General features: G+C 51.5%; 2 protein-coding genes across 15 annotated transcripts in view; one reads left to right on the forward strand and one right to left on the reverse strand.

Moving 5' to 3' along the window:
* Nucleotides 1–17,998, forward strand: part of UBALD2 (UBA like domain containing 2) — a 258,780-nt gene that overhangs the window by 3,328 nt on the left and 237,454 nt on the right. The gene's annotated exons all lie outside the window — the stretch shown is intronic.
* Nucleotides 9,675–17,998, reverse strand: part of SRP68 (signal recognition particle 68) — a 43,986-nt gene continuing 35,662 nt past the window's right edge. For 12 of the 14 annotated variants that reach the window (XM_002800608.4, XM_077972912.1, XM_077972906.1 and 9 more), the window contains 6 exons: nt 17,263–17,419; nt 16,525–16,619; nt 14,449–14,578; nt 11,789–11,864; nt 11,297–11,352; nt 9,675–10,816 (listed from right to left, as the gene is read on the reverse strand). In XM_002800608.4, the coding sequence (XP_002800654.1) occupies nt 10,589–10,816; nt 11,297–11,352; nt 11,789–11,864; nt 14,449–14,578; nt 16,525–16,619; nt 17,263–17,419 (742 nt within the window). In that variant the 3' untranslated portion in view covers nt 9,675–10,588. Of the gene's footprint in view, nt 10,817–11,296; nt 11,353–11,788; nt 12,932–13,472; nt 14,579–16,524; nt 16,620–17,262; nt 17,420–17,998 lie in introns of all 14 variants that reach the window. The other 2 variants (XR_013407295.1, XR_013407296.1) reach the window with 2 other exon arrangements.

Genomic DNA, 17,998 nt, shown 5'->3' on the forward strand with positions numbered 1-17,998 from the left:
GGTCCCAGCAGACGGGGGAGACCAGGGACCGACACCTGATACCGGCCTCAGGCCCCCATGGGATAAAAAAGGCCTGCACCCTTTTTGGCTGAATCTCATGGGAAGTCCCTGAACTCGGCCATGGAGAGGGGATGCAGGAGACCCCCATTCCTGGAGGTGGAGGAGCTGACAGGGGCAGTGGGGGTGGGGAGGGCAGCGGCGGCCTCTGACAGCGATGAGGAAACAAAGTGGTCTCCAGTGTCCTCGGCTCCCAGCCCATGTGATGAGATGGCACCAGAGATGACAGGCCACTCAGCCTCTGCCCCAGCCTGCTCCCCCTTTATTCCTGGTGACACTTGACTTCTAACCACTCATGGCATGCCTGCAATCAACTGTCTTCAGAAAGGAGCCATTTGTGTGAATGACTACGGGGGCCGCCAGCCTCACCCCTGGCATACCTGACTCACCTTTTTTTTTTTTTGAGACCGAGTCTCGCTCTGTCTCCCAGGCTGGAGTGCGCTGGCACCATCTCGGCTCACTGCAACCTCTGCCTCCCAGGTTCAAGCGATTCTCCTGTCTCAGCCTCCTGAGTAGCTGGGACTACAGGTGCCCGCCACCACACCTGTTAATTTTGTATTTTTAGTAGGGACGGATTTCCACCATGTTGGCCAGGCTGGTCTCCAACTCCTGACCTCAGGTGATCTGCCCACCTCAGCCTCCCAAAGTGCTGGGATGACAGGCATGAGCCACCAAGCCCGGCTGCTTCACCTTTGAGCTAGGCCCCTCCCTGGGAGGTGGCAGTCATTGGCAGTGGGGCCCTGGGGACAGGTGTCCACACTTCAGACGGAGAGCAACCAGGCGAGGTCCCTGAGCTGTGCAGGGGGAGGTGCCCTGGGCAGAGGGCGGCGAGCCTGAGGTCTGGAACACTGGGGCATGGAGCATCGCCGCCTCTGCAGAAGCCCTCCAGGAAGGAAATGAGCACTGCAGGGGGCCCCCACACGCCCAGGAGATTAAGGGCTAACTGATACACTGCAAGAAAAACAAGAGCTGACTTCCTGGCGTGATCTTCTCATGCCGGATCAAATCAGGCCCGGCTCCTCTGATACGCGCTGCCAGGCGGCAGGCAGGAACACCCCGAGCCCTGAGGCCGTCTCTCACCGTGGGATGCTCCTGTCAGATGGCGGCAACCCTGGCCCCAGAAGAAAACAGGAGAAAGGACAGGGACACAGAGTGGGGCATGGCTGTCTTTGTGCTTCACCTCTGGTCTCACCCTTTGGAGAGAAAGGAGCCCTTTATCTAAAAGGCCAAGATGGGGCTGACTGCCTGGATCAAGACCGTCAGCGTCGGTTTCTGCAACCACAGGCCCTGCTGTGTGTGGCTGTAGTGCATTTGAAGGTGCACAGACGAAGTGAGATGTATTCTATGTGCAAAATTCATGCCAGACTTCAAAGACATACTATGGAAAAAGAATGTAAAACGGCCGGGTGCAGTGGCTCATGCCTGTAATCCTGGCACTTTCAGAGGCCAAGACGGGCAGATCACGAGGTCAGAAGTTCAAGACCAGCCTGATTAACACGGTGAAACCTCATCTCTACTAAGAATACAAAAATTAGCCGGGCGTGGTGGCGGGCACCTGTAGTCCCAGCTACTCGGGAGGCTGAGGCAGGAGAATGGCGTAAACCTGGGAGGCGGAGCTTGCAGTGAGCCGAGATTGCGCCACTGCGCTCCAGCCTGTGCAACAGAGTGAGACTCTGTCTCCAAAAAAAAAAAAAAAAAAAAATTAAGGCATGCATACAAAGAGGGCATCTCCCCACTTTGAGGGGCCTGGTGAGTCCTTCCCTTCACCTGGCCCTGGATTGCTCCTTGGTGGACTGAGAGGTTAGAGATGAAATGATCCCTGGGGCTGCTCAGCCCTCTGCCAGCCATGACTTTGTGCGGCAGCTTACCGACTCCTTGCGCCTAGAGCTCCACGCTGATGTGGGCAGCTGGCAGCTCACCCAGCTCAGGACCTGAGCAAGAGGTCTGATCAGACCAAAAACAGTGAGACTCTCGGCTCCAAGACTGCCAGACACAGCTGGGCACATGTGCGGCCCGGCCACGGTGTAACCACTTGGCAAGCGTGCCAGCAGTTAAGCCCTCTGGTGCCCACTCTCTCCTCCAGCTTCGGGGCTCCTGTGGGGAGGCATTCTTCTCCCTGCTGAGGCAGATGGTGGTAATTGCCTCCTTTGCCCCAGGAGCCGTAAGCTGCCAGGCGCCCATGTGTTCCTGATGAGGCGAGGCTTTGCTGTCTCAGGAAATTGCCCTGTTTGTACAAAAGCTCCGCTGCCAGACCCTTGGACCGAAGTTGAGTGAAGACCTCGTCCCTTCACTCCCTTGGCCCACTGAGCAAAGCAGAGATGCCCTCCTCCAGCTGGGCCAAGAGGAGCACAATCTGGCAGACTGGGGGTTCAAGGAAACAGCCTCCTTCCATTGTCTGCAGGTACAGGGTTGGGGGGCAGAAGCTGTGGCCCAGGAATCTGCAGGGCCACCTGGAGGAGGCTCTTTTGGCTGTGAATCTGCCTAGCAAGTCTGATAAAAAGAAATGAAATGCCAAGGTCAGCCTAGAGAGAAGCAAAAGGTGGCACAGCTTGCCTAACCAGACAAGCGTGGGGAGGAACAGGTGCTGGTGATTCCTTTTGGGACTTTTACAGGGAAGGTTTAGAGGAAGCAACTATAAAAACTCCAAAAAACAGAAAACAATCAAGCCTTGTGTGTGTTAAGAGAGCAGGCAGAATTCCTCATACTAAATGGCAAGAGAACATAGAGGGAGGCCCTGGAATCCTCAAAACCAAGGCTACCTTAGGGTATCTGTCCCTCACTCTGAACCATCCCTTTTCCCTGGGAGAAAGGGGACCCACAGCACCAGCCCCAGTTCAGCTGTAGGACTGGTGCTGGTGCAGCCCACTCCCCAGCCCCTGCAGCCACCTGGTGCACGAGCCATCCCTGCATTCCAGAAGTCTGCACCCTAGCCAGTCCTGCTCAGAAACTGGTAGACCCAAGGGCTCTGGGCCTCTCTGCCACCTTTAAGATAATAGCTATCCTTACTAGCCAGGTCTGGGGACCTGCAGCCCTATTTTGGAGAAGTGCAGGTCTGATGGAGGCAGCCAGCTAACTGTCCATGCCAAGATAATGACCCGTGTGGCCGCTTGAGAAAACGTTCTGCCGGCTGCATGGCAGCAGCAGGGACCTGGTAGCATCTGGCACTGTTCACTGGTCAGAGGGAGAAAAAGGTTTATAAAACAAACAGACAAACACGAAAACGAAGGAACAAGCAGTTCTCATAGCTGCCTGATTTGTCTCTATTGTCAGGAAGCTGAAAAGGGGAGGTTAAACTGCCCAGCACACACAGCAGCTCATCAGACCCAAACTATTGTCTGAATGGCATTGCATAGATTTAGGAGGACTTCCTGAGAAGAAGACAAGGACACAGGCTGGCTGAGTGGAAGGCTCTCTCAGCTATGTGTGCCCGTTGACTCAGGGTACAGCAGTCCCACACTCTCTTGGGGTTCAGAACGTTTTGGGGGAACCTCCTCACTGTCTCCTCCCAGCAACTTTGAGACGCAGCTGCCCTTGTTATACAGGAGCTGGAGTGTGCTCAGAGGCAATGGATTAGTAAGCACAGGGCAGGGATCCACGAACTCAGAGGACCCTGGACACCTGCTCTGTCTGCCTCACACCTCTTCTCGGGCAGCATGGGAGGCACTGCCTGGCCAGGCCTTTGCACAGCCACACCCGTCTCCATTCCACAGATGAGCCGCAGCTAACGTTACTCAGCTTTCACCAGCCCAGGTACCTGCCCATCATAGCTGGATTTCTAGGTCAGAAGATCCCTGGGGGAGCACTTCGCAGGGCCGAGGTTGCGGATCACCTGAGGTCAGGAATTTGAGACCAGCCTATCCAACATGGTGAAACCTCGTCCCTACTAAAAATACAAAAATTAGCTGGGCATGGTGGCGCATGCCTGTAATCCCAGCTACTCAGGAGGCTAAGGCGGGAGAATCACTTGAACGTGGGGGGCAGAGGTTGTGGTGAGCCGAGATCGTGCCATTGTACTCCAGCAACAAGAGCAAAACTCCATCTCAAAAAAAAAAAAAAAAAAAAAAAAAGATCCAGGGGAAATTTGGCCTAACAGAAAGGATGTGGTTCTTTTCCAAGTGGTGAGGATTTGTTCAACCCTGAGCGGTGCGTGAGAACAGAGAGTTGCAGTTAATGAAGGCAAACAAAACCATCTGCCGCGGGCAGTGACCGTGGACAAGCAAGGCTCCCATTCCCAACACAAAATTGCCACCGCAAAGGGATGGCTGGAGGAGAAAACCCTGACTGTCTTGAAGAAGTTCTCTGTGGGTCTCAGGACCAGTGCAGAGCAGCTCAGCAGATAATAGCCTCCAGTGGGCTAAGGTGATATAGGAATCTGGAGCAAAAGCCAAACACCAGGCCACCAGCCTCAGATCAGAGTACCCTAACAGTTTGAAAAGGTCCTCACAAATATTCCATCAGTATTTGTCATGTGAGATACTTTTTTTTTTTTTTTTTTCTGAGGTAGGGTCTCACTCTGTCACCCAGGCTGGAATTCAGTGAGTGGTGTGATTATAGCTCACTGCAGCCTTGACCTCCTGGGCTCCAGCGATCCTCCCACCTCAGCCTCATAAGTAGATGGGACTACAGGCATGCACCACCATGCCCGGCTGTTTGAGATATTTTCTTTAGTCTGTACCAAATAATAATACCTCTAGGCCAGGTGCAGTGGCTCAAGCCTGTAATCCCAGCACTTAGGGAGGCTGAGGCGGGTGGATCACCTGAGGTCAGGAGTTCAAGACCAGCCTGACCAACATGGTGAAACCCTGTCTCTACTAAAAATACAAAAAATTGGCCAGGTGCAGTGGCTCGTGCCTGTAATCCCAGCACTTTGGGAGGCCAAGGCAGGTGGAATCACTTGAGGTCAGGAGTTTGAGACCAGCCTGACCAACATGGTGAAACCCTCTACTAAAAAAAATTTAGCCAGACATGGTGTCACACACCTGTAATCCCAGCTACTTGGGAGGCTGAGGCAGAAGAATTGCTTGAACCTGGGAGGTGGAGGTTGCAGTGAGCCGAGATTGCACCACTGCACTCCAGCGTGGACAAGAAGAGTGAAACCTCATCTCGGAATAATAATAATAATAATAATAATAGTAACAATAATACCTCTAGTGGACGCTTGTAGAGCCCCTCACTCTGTGCCAGATGGTGCTTAGAGCAGAGGGTGGACCCAGAGGCCAGGGCCTGTCTACTCAGTGCAACCGGCACAGCCTGCCACCCCAGCTGGCTCTAGGCGGTGCCCCCAGCCACGGCCCCTCCCAGATCCTGCTCCCAAGTGTCTCTAACATCTAACAGAACAACAGGTTGGATTCTTCCAGTTGGTGGTGTCAGGATGCAGGCAATTTCCAATTTATTCTCTTTGCTTTGGAACATTGATAAATTTTACAGCTAAATCTGCTTTCCATCTCCTCCGTAGCAACAAGTGTCTTCAAACAAAAAATTAGAACCAACACATATTTTTGCTATCTTTGGATATATTCCTAGACCTCTAAATGTCCCAAGCTTTTCAAGGCTGCAGACAGAATTGCGCTGTTTAGAATTCTGTGATCAATTAGCTTTTTTGTGTGTGACTAACGACCGACACCTTGTATGTGAAAAATTAGCACTGCCACAGCGATGACAATGAACAGAGCACAGTCCCACCCTCAAAGTCCCTGGTGTCGGCCTTCCTCTCCTAGGGGGGTGAAGCCTCTGCCTCTGCTTTTGGGAGGAAAGTCCCCGCTATGGCCCAGGGCCGCTATGGGTTGTCATCACAGGCTGTCACCTCACAGTCGCGGTGACAGGCTCAGGTTGCCACCAGGGGAAGGGGTCGAAACCAAGCCAGGCACTGTTTCATTTCAAACGGGGAATCCAAGAGTTCTCACTGATTTAACATAAAAAAGAGAGGAGACAGCACATCCAAACAACATTCGGGAAGAGAGGAACGGACAGGAGACCCAGCAGCGAAGGCCAGTGCCATCCTCAGCCACCTCGCGCTCCTGACCGTCACCCAGCAGGCCTGGTAGGGCTTGCCTGGAACAGAGAATAGAAACCATGATCACTTCGGCTGGGAACGGAGGCTCACGCCTGTAATCCCAGCACTTTGGGAGGCCGAAGCGGGTGGATCACGAGGTCAGGCATTTGAGACCAACCTGGCCAACATAGTGAAACCCTGTCTTACTAAAAATACAAAAAATTGGCTAGGCGTGGTGGTGGGCACCTGTAATCCCAGCTACTCAGAAGTCTGAGGCACGAGAATGGCTTGAATGGGAGACGGAGGTTGCAGTGAGCCGAGATCGTGCCACTGCACTCCAGCCCAGGTGACAGTGTGAGACTCCATCTCAAAAAAAAAAAAAAAAAAAGAGGCCAGGTGTGGTGGCTCATGCCTGTAATCCCAGCACTTTGGGAGGCTGAGGCGGGTGGATCACGAGGTCAGGAGTTTGAGACCAGCCTGGCCAAGATGGTGAAACCCCCATCTCTACTAAAAATACACAAATTAGCTGGACATGGTGGCGGGCACCTGTAATCCCAGCTACTCGGGAGGCTGAGGCAGGAGAACTGCTTGAACTCAGGAGGTGGAGTGAGCTGAGATCGCGCCACTGCACTCCAGCCTGGGCGACAGAGCAAGACTCCGTCTCAAAAGAAAAAAAAAAAAAAGAGAAGGAAAGAAACCATGATCACAGCCACAGCAGACCTTGGGCAGGCTTTAAAAGTATGAGACTGGGCCAGGCGCAGTGGCTCACTCTTGTAATCCTAGCACTTTGCGAGGTCAAGGCAGGTGGATCACTTGAGGCCGGGAGTTCGAGACCAGCCTGCCCAACACAGTGAAACTCCACTTCTACTAAAAATACAAATATTAGCTGGGCATGATGGCATGCACCTGTAGTCCCAGCTACTTGGGAGATTGAGGCAGAAGAATAGCTTGAACCCGGGAGGCAGAGGCTGCAGTGAGCTGACATCGTGCCACTGCACCCCAGCCTGGGCGACAGAGCGAGGACTCTGTCTCTAAATAAATAAATAAATAAAAGTATAAGGAGACTGAATTGAGGTCTCTTCGTCCTCTCTTGATGTTGGAGACAGAAGCCTCCTCTAGGTTCAGAGCTTGCTGACAGCACCAGAGTCCATCCTGGAGGAGGGACTGGAGCCAGCACAACATGGAGCACCCACTTGGAAGAGATCCATTCGCAGCCCCCGGGGCCTCAACTGCATGTCCTGCTCCACGGGAAGGCAGGACTGAGCGGCCTCCGAAGTGTCCTTCTGTGAAAACCCCCAGCGAACAGCCTGCAGGGTGCAGGGGCAGTAAGGGCCTGCTTGAAACCTGCTCCCATCAGAGGCAGAGCCGCTTCCCAGGGCCTGAGGACAGGAGGGGGTCCTGCGTCTGGCGCTCTGTCCCCCACGACACAGCCTGCTTAATGTCCAAGAGTCCCACGTGAAGGGATGTGCAAGCTCGCCGGAGACCTTGGCCCTGCCAGATCTGTCTTCTTATGTAAACACCTGCTTTTAATACTAAACAGCATCACTGGCCGGTAACAGCCAGTGCTGCTCAGAGTGCCTGGAAGCACTGAGAGGAATGGAATTTGTAGTGTGGCCGCGAGACAAAGCATTAGGCAACCTGAGAAGAAAAGGTGCAGTCTGGATTCGCCTCCATCCCTGGTTGATAGGTCCTGGGTCCCCACTGAGGCCAGCGCTGTATTGGGAGAGGCTGGGAGGGCTGTGGGCGGGACAAAGGGACATCTTCCAGGAGGATGAGCGGTTCCCCATGCCTGTCCCCCTCACGATGCTGCAGGCAATGGCTGAGGCAGGCCTGAGACTGCTGCACAGCAGGGCCTGGAACTGGGTTCTTGGAGCTGGAGGACAGCACGGCTGTCAGCAGAGAGACGAGACAAGGGAGGTGCAGAATCCTGGCAGATGACCCTGAGAGGAGGATGAGGACATGGATGGACAAGGACCTGAGACCAATCATCTGTGCTATATATATTTTTCTTTAAACAATTTTTTTTTTTGGTAGAGACAAGGTCTTGCCATGTTGCCCAGGCTGGCCTCGAACTTCTGGCCTCAAGTGATCTGCCTGCCTCAGTATCCCAAAGTGCTGGGATTACAAGCTTAAGGCACTGTGTCCAGCTTATTTGTGCTATATTTCCAGAAGGAGGGGTGAGGACAGTCCTAAATTTATATGGCATAGATGATGAAACTTTCAATTAGAAAAACCCCAGCTTCCTGAGGCTCTCCAACCCAAAACAAATCCCAGGGGTTAAGGCCCCTCTTCCAGCATCTCAAGGTTCTAAGCCACCACCCAAATCTAACAAGAAGTCTGATTTGTGTCTCACCATCCTTTCTAGCTCTTAGCCCGCCCTCCCTGCAACTTACTGGGAAAACAAGAGGCATAGCCAAGCCCACAGTGGCATTCTAACACCACCTTTTCAAAAATTCTAATGGTGAGATTATTAGAGTGAAAGAGGTCTGGCCTAACCCACTCCATTTTGTTTGTTTGTTTTTTTTTTTTTTGAGATGTCACCAGGCTGGAGTGCAGTGGTGCGATCTCGGCTCACTGCAAGCTCCGCCTCCTGGTTCACGCCATTCTCCTGCCTCAGCCTCCCGAGTAGCTGGGACTACAGGCGCCCACCACCATGCCCGGCTAATTTTTTATATTTTTTAGTAGAGACGGGGTTTCACCGTGTTAGCCAGGATGGTCTCGATCTCCTGATCTTGTGATCGGCCCGCCTCGGCCTCCCAAAGTGCTGGGATTACAGGCATGAGCCACTGCACCCAGCCTCTATCTTGCTTCTAATCTCCAAGCTGTCCTTGTTCATTCCTGGGAATAAGCTGAACTAACTTTGGGAGAAGCTTACAGTTTAACTGTTTAACTTTGAAACAAAGATGGTAACAGCACTTTCCGGAAATAAACCCCCTTCTTGCCTGGGGACCAGACTGCCTTTGCAGGACTAACAAATTAGCCACGAGAATTGAAGTTACGGTTTAGGAGTCATGCAGCCACAGGCCACAAGATTCTGAACCTTCCCAGTTGCTCCTAGGGATGACATCACTGTTGTAAAACCTAAGAATGGTGCTTGAGATATTTTTCAGACCCTGCACTCTATGGATCGGCTGGCACCATCCATCCAAACTGGCTCATCTGGTCTTGTGGCCCTTGCCCAGGAAACCAACTCAGCACAAGAGGCCAGCTTCAACTCCCTATGACCTCATCTCCAACCTGACCAATCAGCACTTCCCACTTCCAGACCCCCTGCCCATCAAATTATCCTTAAAATTCCCAGTCTCTGAATTTTCAGGGAGACCAATTTGAGTAAAAACAAACTCCAGTCTCCTGTTTAGCCAGCTCTGTGTGAATTAAACTCTATTACAATTCCTCTGTTTCGATGAATCAGCTCCATCTGGGCAGTGGGCAAAGGGAACCCTGGCGGAATTACAATGCCATCCTGAAACAATGCTCTCGGATTTTTAACCAGTCAGCCTTTTCTTCCAGCCACCGGATTTGCTCAAAAACTGAAAACAACTAAGCCAACATTTCTCGTGGCGACTTTTCTTTCCTATGTGACAGGTGAGTTTTGATTTCCAAAGGGAATCATAAGTGTCAGGTACATGTTTAAATCACTTTTATTCCTTGCTTTCTTACATTGTTTTTGTGACTTCTATTATTGATGTTATAATAGAAGTGAAAAGGGATGACTAAGAAAAAAAGGGGAGTAAAGAAGGGGATTAAAATGTAATGGCATCAAAAAATTACACATTGGGAACTCCTGAAAAATAGTGCCCTCTAACATCTGTATCTGGCATCAGCCACACCTAGCTGCTGGTGAGTCAGGTTACACTTGACCTCACTGGGTTCACACAGCCAGGCTCCCGAGGAGAGAACAGGGACTGGATATGAGGGAGAGCACATAAGAAATGGGCACAGTCTCCATCATCTTTGCCTTTTAATATAAGATTTGGTTTCATCATTTCTGAGTGTAACATATTTCTTCTAAAAATAGAGCTCTCTGCTTGTCTGAAACTTCTTAGCGTTCACTGGGAGGTGAAGGGGAATAAGGCTGACCGTAATTCTGGGGTGACGTTGCCAGTTTCATAGTCATAGATAAACTTTTCAAGGGATCCTGGATGCTCACAGCAAGGATGAGTTCATTTCAAATCCATGGTAGTGAAGAAGCATGACAAAGCGTTTCAAGGCCCCATCTGTGCCTGGTGTGGCCTCCTGAACACATCACTGACCAAAGGCAATCACAGCTCACAGGGCGCCAGACAGCAGCGGCCCTCTCCCAGGAGGCCTAGGAGACAGGATGACACCGCACACATTTACCGGAAGACGACAGGGTGCTCTCCTAACAGACGGCTTAAGAATGTGTACAAACACAGATGTAGGAATGCAGGGCCGAAGATGTTAAACTCTTGCCCCGGGCCAACGCAGACCTGGATTTAATATCATGGAACTTGCTGGGATTTTCTCACAATACAGATTAAGAGTCAGAATCTCCCCCACCCCTGAGGAAGAGCCTGGTTAGCTCCTGAATCCAAAGATGCCCTTGATGTATCCAGTGAGGCCACTCTTGGTCTTCTGTTCCAACTTGTCCTCAAGGGGTGGGAAAGCCACATGGTTGAGGGCCAGGTCAAAGAACAAAGGCTTGCAAGGGATGGGCTGGAAGCCTGGTGGGAAGTGCACAAGGTTGGCTTGCTTGGTGACAAGGGAAGGGTCCAGGCAGAATGTCTCAAACCGTTCAACCAGAGGCTGGAAGTCAAATCAAAGAGACATATGTAGGCATCCGTCACAGAACACCCTTGGTGAACATTTCCTGAGTGCCGACTGCCTGGTTCAGAGCTTTATAGGCGCCATCTCACTCAATCACTCAATCCTGACAGCCTCCTACGAGGAGCGGCTACCACGTCCCTGTCTTGCAGTCAGAGTCACTGAAACCCAGAGAGGCTAAGAGATGGGCAGCCTAGGACTGGGGTACAGGTCTGTCGGCCATGTTCCGAGTTAGAGCTCTTACCCACAGGTGCTACTCTGTACAGTACAGGTTCCTCAACCCTCTTCTTCCCAGGGATGATCTGACATCTAGGAAGCTTTATGCAGGAAGCTTTGAGGTTGGGTAAGAGAAGGGAGAGAGGTGGGGGTTTCCTTAGAAATTTAGGGTCCACTGCTCTACAATGAGCTTGCCTTTCTAGTTTGTTACTAATCCTGCTTTGTAATCCTACAGCCCAGACTTACCTTATTGTCCTTGACTTGGGAAGAGGAGGTCTCTGTTTGATGAGCATCGTTTCCATCTGGAAGTTTCACAGGGATTCAGTAAGAACAATGATTTATAATAGCACACTACTCACAAATGAGGCCTATCACACAGGTGGCCCCTACATCCCAAAAGTAAAAGGAGCCAGTACGTGGGGAAGCCAGTCCTGTCTCCTGCTGAGAAGTGGTGGAGATAAACAGATCAATCCCAGATCCAACGCTGTCAGCCCAGTGAAGCCAGCACAGTTGCATGAGGACAGTAAAAGGGAGAAGGGCCAGTGTAACAGCGCATCTCGAAATGCTTCTACACGATCTGATGCCCAGCTGGCACAAGTAAAGGCCAGGAAAAAGAAACATCTTACAGATGAACTGAGACAACCCTTTCAACCTTAAAACAGTAGTGTGGGGTGTGGGAGAGAAGGGCAGTGGCAGGAAGGGAAGTCTGGGGATACAAAGGCCAGGCAGGGGGCTCACCAAGGATGGCCGCGGCCTGCAGGGAGCACTTCTCCGACCGCACTTGAGTGATGAGCTCTTGCACGTCAGGTAGGTCCTGTAAGATTCAGAAAACGTGTACTCCCGAGTCAGGGCCAGGTCAGAGCACACCAACCTAACCTGAGTTAAGCGACCCCACTGGTATTTTCATAGGACTTTAGACTTTCTAAATGGTTCTCCCTATTAGAATAAAACAAAACTAAAAGTGCTAGCCTGTTTCAAATGGGAAAAGCTATGCCACGGCTTAAGTAATAATGCCTGGAAATAAAGATGATGTTGATAATATTAATAAATTTATCATACACTAAAACAGTGTGCCAGGCATTATTCTAGGCAGGTTACATAATCACTAGCTTAACCTTCTCAATAATCCTGAGGCAGTTTGCACTCCCATTTTACAGATGAGAAAACGGAAGCATGGAGAGGTTAGGCAATGTGCTGGCCATGCCCCCAAGTGGCAGCGGGCTGGGGTAAAGGGCTGGGCCATCTCGCTCAAGGGCCTTCGTCGTTACATCCCACTGCTTCAGCGAGGGCGATGAATTTTCCCGGCCTCAGTCTCTTGCTTGGCATATTGGGAATGACCCGAGAAGGTCTGGATACCACAGAACCCTTCCCGCCTCCATTCTCTGACACGTCCCCCACAAAGCAATTCAGCACGTGAAATCAGGGCCACACTGGTTTGCACCGTGTCCCAAGATGATATTCCACAGTGGCGACGCTGCCACGCCTGTCACCCCCACCTGCCCACATCCCTCTGCTCTTTCCTAACTCTGCCTTTGCATGGGATCTCTTTTACTTCTTCTGCATCCATAGGTGGGCTCCTGCATGCCAGTCTGTGGCTGCAACAAAACTACAAGCACTCTGAAGGCAGAGAGCTCTTCTCCACCCCTCTGAGCATGCACGGGATCCAGCAGCTCCAACGCTGGCGTGACTCCATCAACAACAGGAACCTTTGCTTGCTTTTCTAAATGGTCTCTACTTGTCAAATATATATGGATTCCTTAGACCAGCTGATGTTGCAACAAGTTCTATATCATCACAGTAGGCCACAAGCTTAAGAAGCTAGTCGTCATTCAATAATCAGTAAAGCACCAGGCGTGGTGGCTCACGCCTGTAATCCTAGCACTTTGGGAGGCTGAGGTCAGAGGATCACTTGAGGTCAGGAGTTTGAGACCAGCCTGGCCAACATGGTGAAACTGTCTCTACTAAAAATATAAAAATAAGCTGGGCTTGGTGGCACATGTCTATAGTCCCAGCTACTTGGGAGGCTGAGATAAGAGAATCGCTTGAACCTGGGAGGCAGAAGTTGCAGTGAGCCGAGATCGTGCCACTGCACTCTAGCCTGGTAGACAGAGCGATACTCCATCTTAAAAAAAAAAAAAAAAAAAGTAAAGCAAAGCAAGCCTTCCACAGCTGCGCTTTGTTTATTTATTTTGAGATGGAGTCTTGCTTTGTCACTCAGGCTGGAGTGCAGTGGCGTGATCTCGGCTCACTGCAACCTCCGCCTCCCAGGTTCAAGTGATTCTCCTGCCTCAGCTTCCCGAGTAGCTGGGATTACAGGTGTGCACCACCACACCTGGCTAATGTTTTGTATTTTTGTAGACACAGGGTTTTGCCATGTTCCCCAGGCTGGTCTTGATTTCCTTACCTTAAGTGATCTGCCCACCTCAGCTTCCCAAACTGCTGGGATTATAGGCGTGAAGCACCGTGCCCGGCCCTGGGGCTGTTCTTTAGATCAAGCATTTCCTTAGCTTTAATGGACCCCCAAATGGCCTGGGGATTTTGTTAAAATGCAGTTACTGGCCAGCATGGTGGCTCATGCCTCCAATCCCAAGGTTTTGGGAGGCAGAGGCAGGAGGACTGCTTGAGGCCAGGAGTTCAAGACCTGCCTGGGCAACATAGTAAGACCCCCCCATCTCTACAAAAAAATAAAAATTGGCCTGGCATGGTGGCTCATGTCTGTAGTCCCAGCTACTCAGGAGGCTGAGGTGGGAGGGTAACTTGAGCCCGGGAGTTCAAGGCTGCAGTGAGCTATGATGGTGCCACTGCATTCCAGCCTGGGTGACAGAGCAAGACCCTGTTGAAAGAAAGAAAGAAAGAAAAAAAACCAAACAAGCAGAAGGTCCCAGGTGGGAGCTGACAGGCTGCATTCCTAGCCAGGCCCCCGCTGCTGCTGCTGGTCTCGCACAGGCCCTGCAGGATGGCTTCACCAGTGCTTCTCACTTTGTTGCATGTCAGAATCACTAGGGCCTTTCAAGGTCCCAATGCCCACTTCAGACCCCTCACACTAATTAGAACCGCAATCTCTAGGGTGCGACCCAGACATCTACCTTGAAAACAATCTTCCTAAGAGATTTCAACGTGTAGTCAAGTCTGAGAGCAGTACTTCAGGTTTTCCTGTGGTTTCTTTTAAATCAGAAAAATGCCTTCCCTTCTTCATACCTAAATCCTCCTTAGGGCTGGAGCACAGCCATGAGTGACACAGTCTGCAGCTCCTGGGCAGTCAGGGCCATACCAGGTCCCATGGGCAGCTAGGGAGGACCAGCCTGAGGTGGAGCCCAGCTGTTGTACCCTCGCAGCTCCTCCACAGCTGACTCCATAACCTGCCAGGGCTTGCAAACAAGGAGAGGCCAACGTCTCACCTTTAGGCTGTTCTTGAAGGCGCCAGCATCAGAATTTACTTCGTTTGCATATTTCAGGACTCTATCATACAGGACAAGGGCTTCGCTCCACTTCTTCACCAGCACATAGGACTGAGCAATGAAAAAACACCTGATGGGGAGGGGAAAAGAGCCACAATATTCTAAAGCAGCAATTACCCAAGACCAAGGCTTTCCTTGCAGTTAAGGCAAAATTTTACATTTGGTAACAGGTTTCTTAACGTGGGATCACTGCATGGGAGCTCCCTTCATGGGAAGTGTTCAGATTTGTAGGCTACCCTGCAGAGATGCTTCCCAGCAGTCAGAGATGCCCAGGTAGGCCCAACAGTGAGCCATGGTTTTTTACTGACTGACTGACCCTGCAGAGGAGAAACAGTTCCCAACAGGAGCATGGTGAGGCCAGGACAGGAAGGAAGGAAGAATGCTGCCCGGCTCAAACAGAAATCCCACCCCGATCCACACACCCAAGTCGCAATCATTCATCTCTGCTCATCGCTTTCCAAACACAGAACCCACAGAAGGTTCTTTCTGAGTCAAATTCCTCTCCTGGACTCAGCAGACACTAAGCGCTGCTGGTCCCTGAGAGGACAGAAGGGGCCATGGAGTGAAGATGGGGCACGCTGGAGTACCAGAGCACACTGGCGTGTGAGGGCCAGAAGAGGAAGGGCAAGAATGCATGGGGCTCTGCCTTCCATCCTGGCTGGGCCCCATTGTGCTACCCAGCCTACTTCCAAGTTACAAATGACACAAGTCATTCAAGAAACTGAGTTTAGGCTGGGCACGGTGGCTCACACCTGTAATCCCAGCGCTTTGGGAGGCCGAGGTGGGTGAATCACCCGAGGTCGGGACTTCGAGACCAGCCTGATCAACATGGAGAAACCCCATCTCTACTAAAAATATAAAAAAAAATTAGCCGGGTGTGGTGGCGCATGCCTGTAATCTCAGCTACTCAGGAGACTGAGGCAGAAGAATCGCTTGGACCCAGGAGGTGGAGGTTGCGGTGAGCCGACATGGTGTCAATGCACTCCAGCCTGGGCAACAAGAGTGAAACTCCGTCTCAAAAAAAAAAAAAAAAAAAGAAACCGAGCTTAGCTTTATCCCGAGTTAGTTCAAGTTCCTTGAACTGGCCACTCTGGTTCCACTAATTAACACCCTTTCAATGCATGCCCCTTTTCCCCTGGGAGGGAGGAGGAAAGTAGAGGAAGACAAGTTTTCTTTTTTGGGATGGAGTTTCACTCTTGTCGCCCAGGCTGGAGTGCAATGGTGCAATCTTGGCTCACCGCAACCTCTGCCTCTTGGGTTCAAGCTACTCTCCTTCCTCAGCCTCCCGAGTAGCTGGGATTACAGGCACGCACCACCACGCCTGGCTAATTTTTTTTTTTTTTTTTTTCCGAGATGGAGTCTTGCTGTCTCCCAGGCTGGAGTGCAGTGGCATGATCTCGGCTCACTGCAAGCTCCATCTCCCGGGTTCACGTCATTCTCCTGCCTCAGCCTCCCGCGTAGCTGGGACTACAGGCGCCCACCAGCATGCCTGGCTATTTTTTATATTTTTAGTAGAGACGGGCTTTCACCATGTTAGCCAGGATGGTCTTGATCTCCTGACCTTGTGATCCGCCCGCCTCGGCCTCCCAAAGTGCTGGGATTACAGGCGTGAGCCACCGCGCCCGGCTAATTTTGTATTTTTAATGGAGATGGAGATTCTCCATGTTGGTCAGGCTGGTCTCAAACTCCCAACCACAGGTGACCCACCCACTTCGGCCTCCCAAAGTTCTGGGATTACAAGTGTGAGCCAACGCGCCCAGCGAGGAAGCCAACTTTAACACGTGTGCTCCACTCTCCCTGACCTGGCCAGACGGCAGACATCATCACTGGCCACTACTGGCCACAGCCTTTAGAAACTCCCCTTGAATATGCTGGGCTGACCTTCCTGTGATCACAGGCAAGGTAACACATACACTCAAGGCCAATGATTCCAACTGCTATGGGCTGGGTCATGCTCCCAATGCTTACAGAACCTGGGAGGCAGAGGAAAACTCTGCCTATCCCATGGGACGTTACCTGTAAGCTTTGAACACCAAAGTCTTGAGGCCTATCTCTTTCTGGAAGGCTTTGTCTTCCTCTAAACCAGGGAGCTGGAGCAATTCCACCAGATTCTGTACAACAGATGCAACAAGAAAATTCATGAAGATCTTAGATTGAATTTTTGACAGAAGACCTTGTAAGAACGGGTAAGGGTGAGGAAAAAAAAGCCCGAGGTCAATACAATGGGGAAAAGCCTGTGAAGTGACCTGGCAGCAGCCACACCTGGTGTCACCTCCATTCCCCTCTCTGATCTTGGAAACATATTTGTCCTTTACAACTCAACTCTTAGCTCACCCGCCTTCAGAGACTTGGCCCATCTCAGCTGGAAGGGATCTGTTCCAGCTCTGAGCTTTTATTTTGCTTAGCATCTACTCAGATGCCTTGACTGTGTGTCTCACAGTCCTACTGACTGACAAACTCCCTGGGGGCCAAGATGGCATGGACTCAGGTCTCAGATGCTCTGTGGCACCTGGGAGCATCTTATACAGGTGAAGTGCTCAGTGATGACCTGGGGTCACTATTCTCTACAGATCAACATGTCTGAGAGGTAGTGGCTCACAGACTGCACAACTGGTGTAAGACCTTTGTCTTTTCCCAGCTACTAACAGGTCCTGCTTGTCACAGTCCTTTTGTGATGCAAAGTTAAGTCATTTTGTGCCTGACACAGGCAAAGGAAAACGACAGGCCCTTGCCTTCCCGGTCCTCAAGGGTCACCTGTAAGATGATGTCATAGAGCCGGATCAGGTCCTGGGGCCGGGGGGAGCGCTTGCTGTCATCCTCTGGCTGCTGCTGCAGCAGAGCCCTCTGCAGACCTTTGGCCATGTTCTCATTACGCTTGATTGCCGTTGACAGCTTGATGTAAGTCAGGTAGCTGGAATGCACCATAAGTCAACTCAAGTTATACTCAGAGAAGCAGAGGAACTGGGAGGAGGACTGGACTATGAGTTGGGGCTGACCCAGAGGAAGTGGGGGGCTGGTGGGGGCGTGGCCACAGCAGGGCCATTTGGCCTGGACTTCAAGGGACCCTCCATTTGGCTACTATCCAGTGGCAAGTTTGCAGGGGACCCGTATGGGATCTTATCACAAAATTTGATTTTTAGCTTGATTTATACCTTCTGCATCCTTTTTCTTTTTTTCTTTTTTTTTTTTTTTGAGAGGGAGTCTTGCTCTGTCACCCAGGCTGGAGTGCAGTGGCCGGATCTCAGCTCACTGCAAGCTCTGCCTCCCGGGTTTACGCCATTCTCCTGCCTCAGCCTCCCGAGTAGCTGGGACTACAGGCGCCCGCCACCGCGCCCGGCTAGTTTTTTGTATTTTTAGTAGAGACGGGGTTTCACCGTGTTAGCCAGGATGGTCTCGATCTCCTGACCTCGTGATCCGCCCGCCTCGGCCTCCCAAAGTGCTGGGATTACAGGCTTGAGCCACCGCGCCCGGCCCTGCATCCTTTTTCAAG

This window comes from Macaca mulatta, chromosome 16 (genome assembly GCF_049350105.2).
Source record: "Macaca mulatta isolate MMU2019108-1 chromosome 16, T2T-MMU8v2.0, whole genome shotgun sequence".
Lineage (NCBI taxonomy): Eukaryota > Metazoa > Chordata > Mammalia > Primates > Cercopithecidae > Macaca > Macaca mulatta.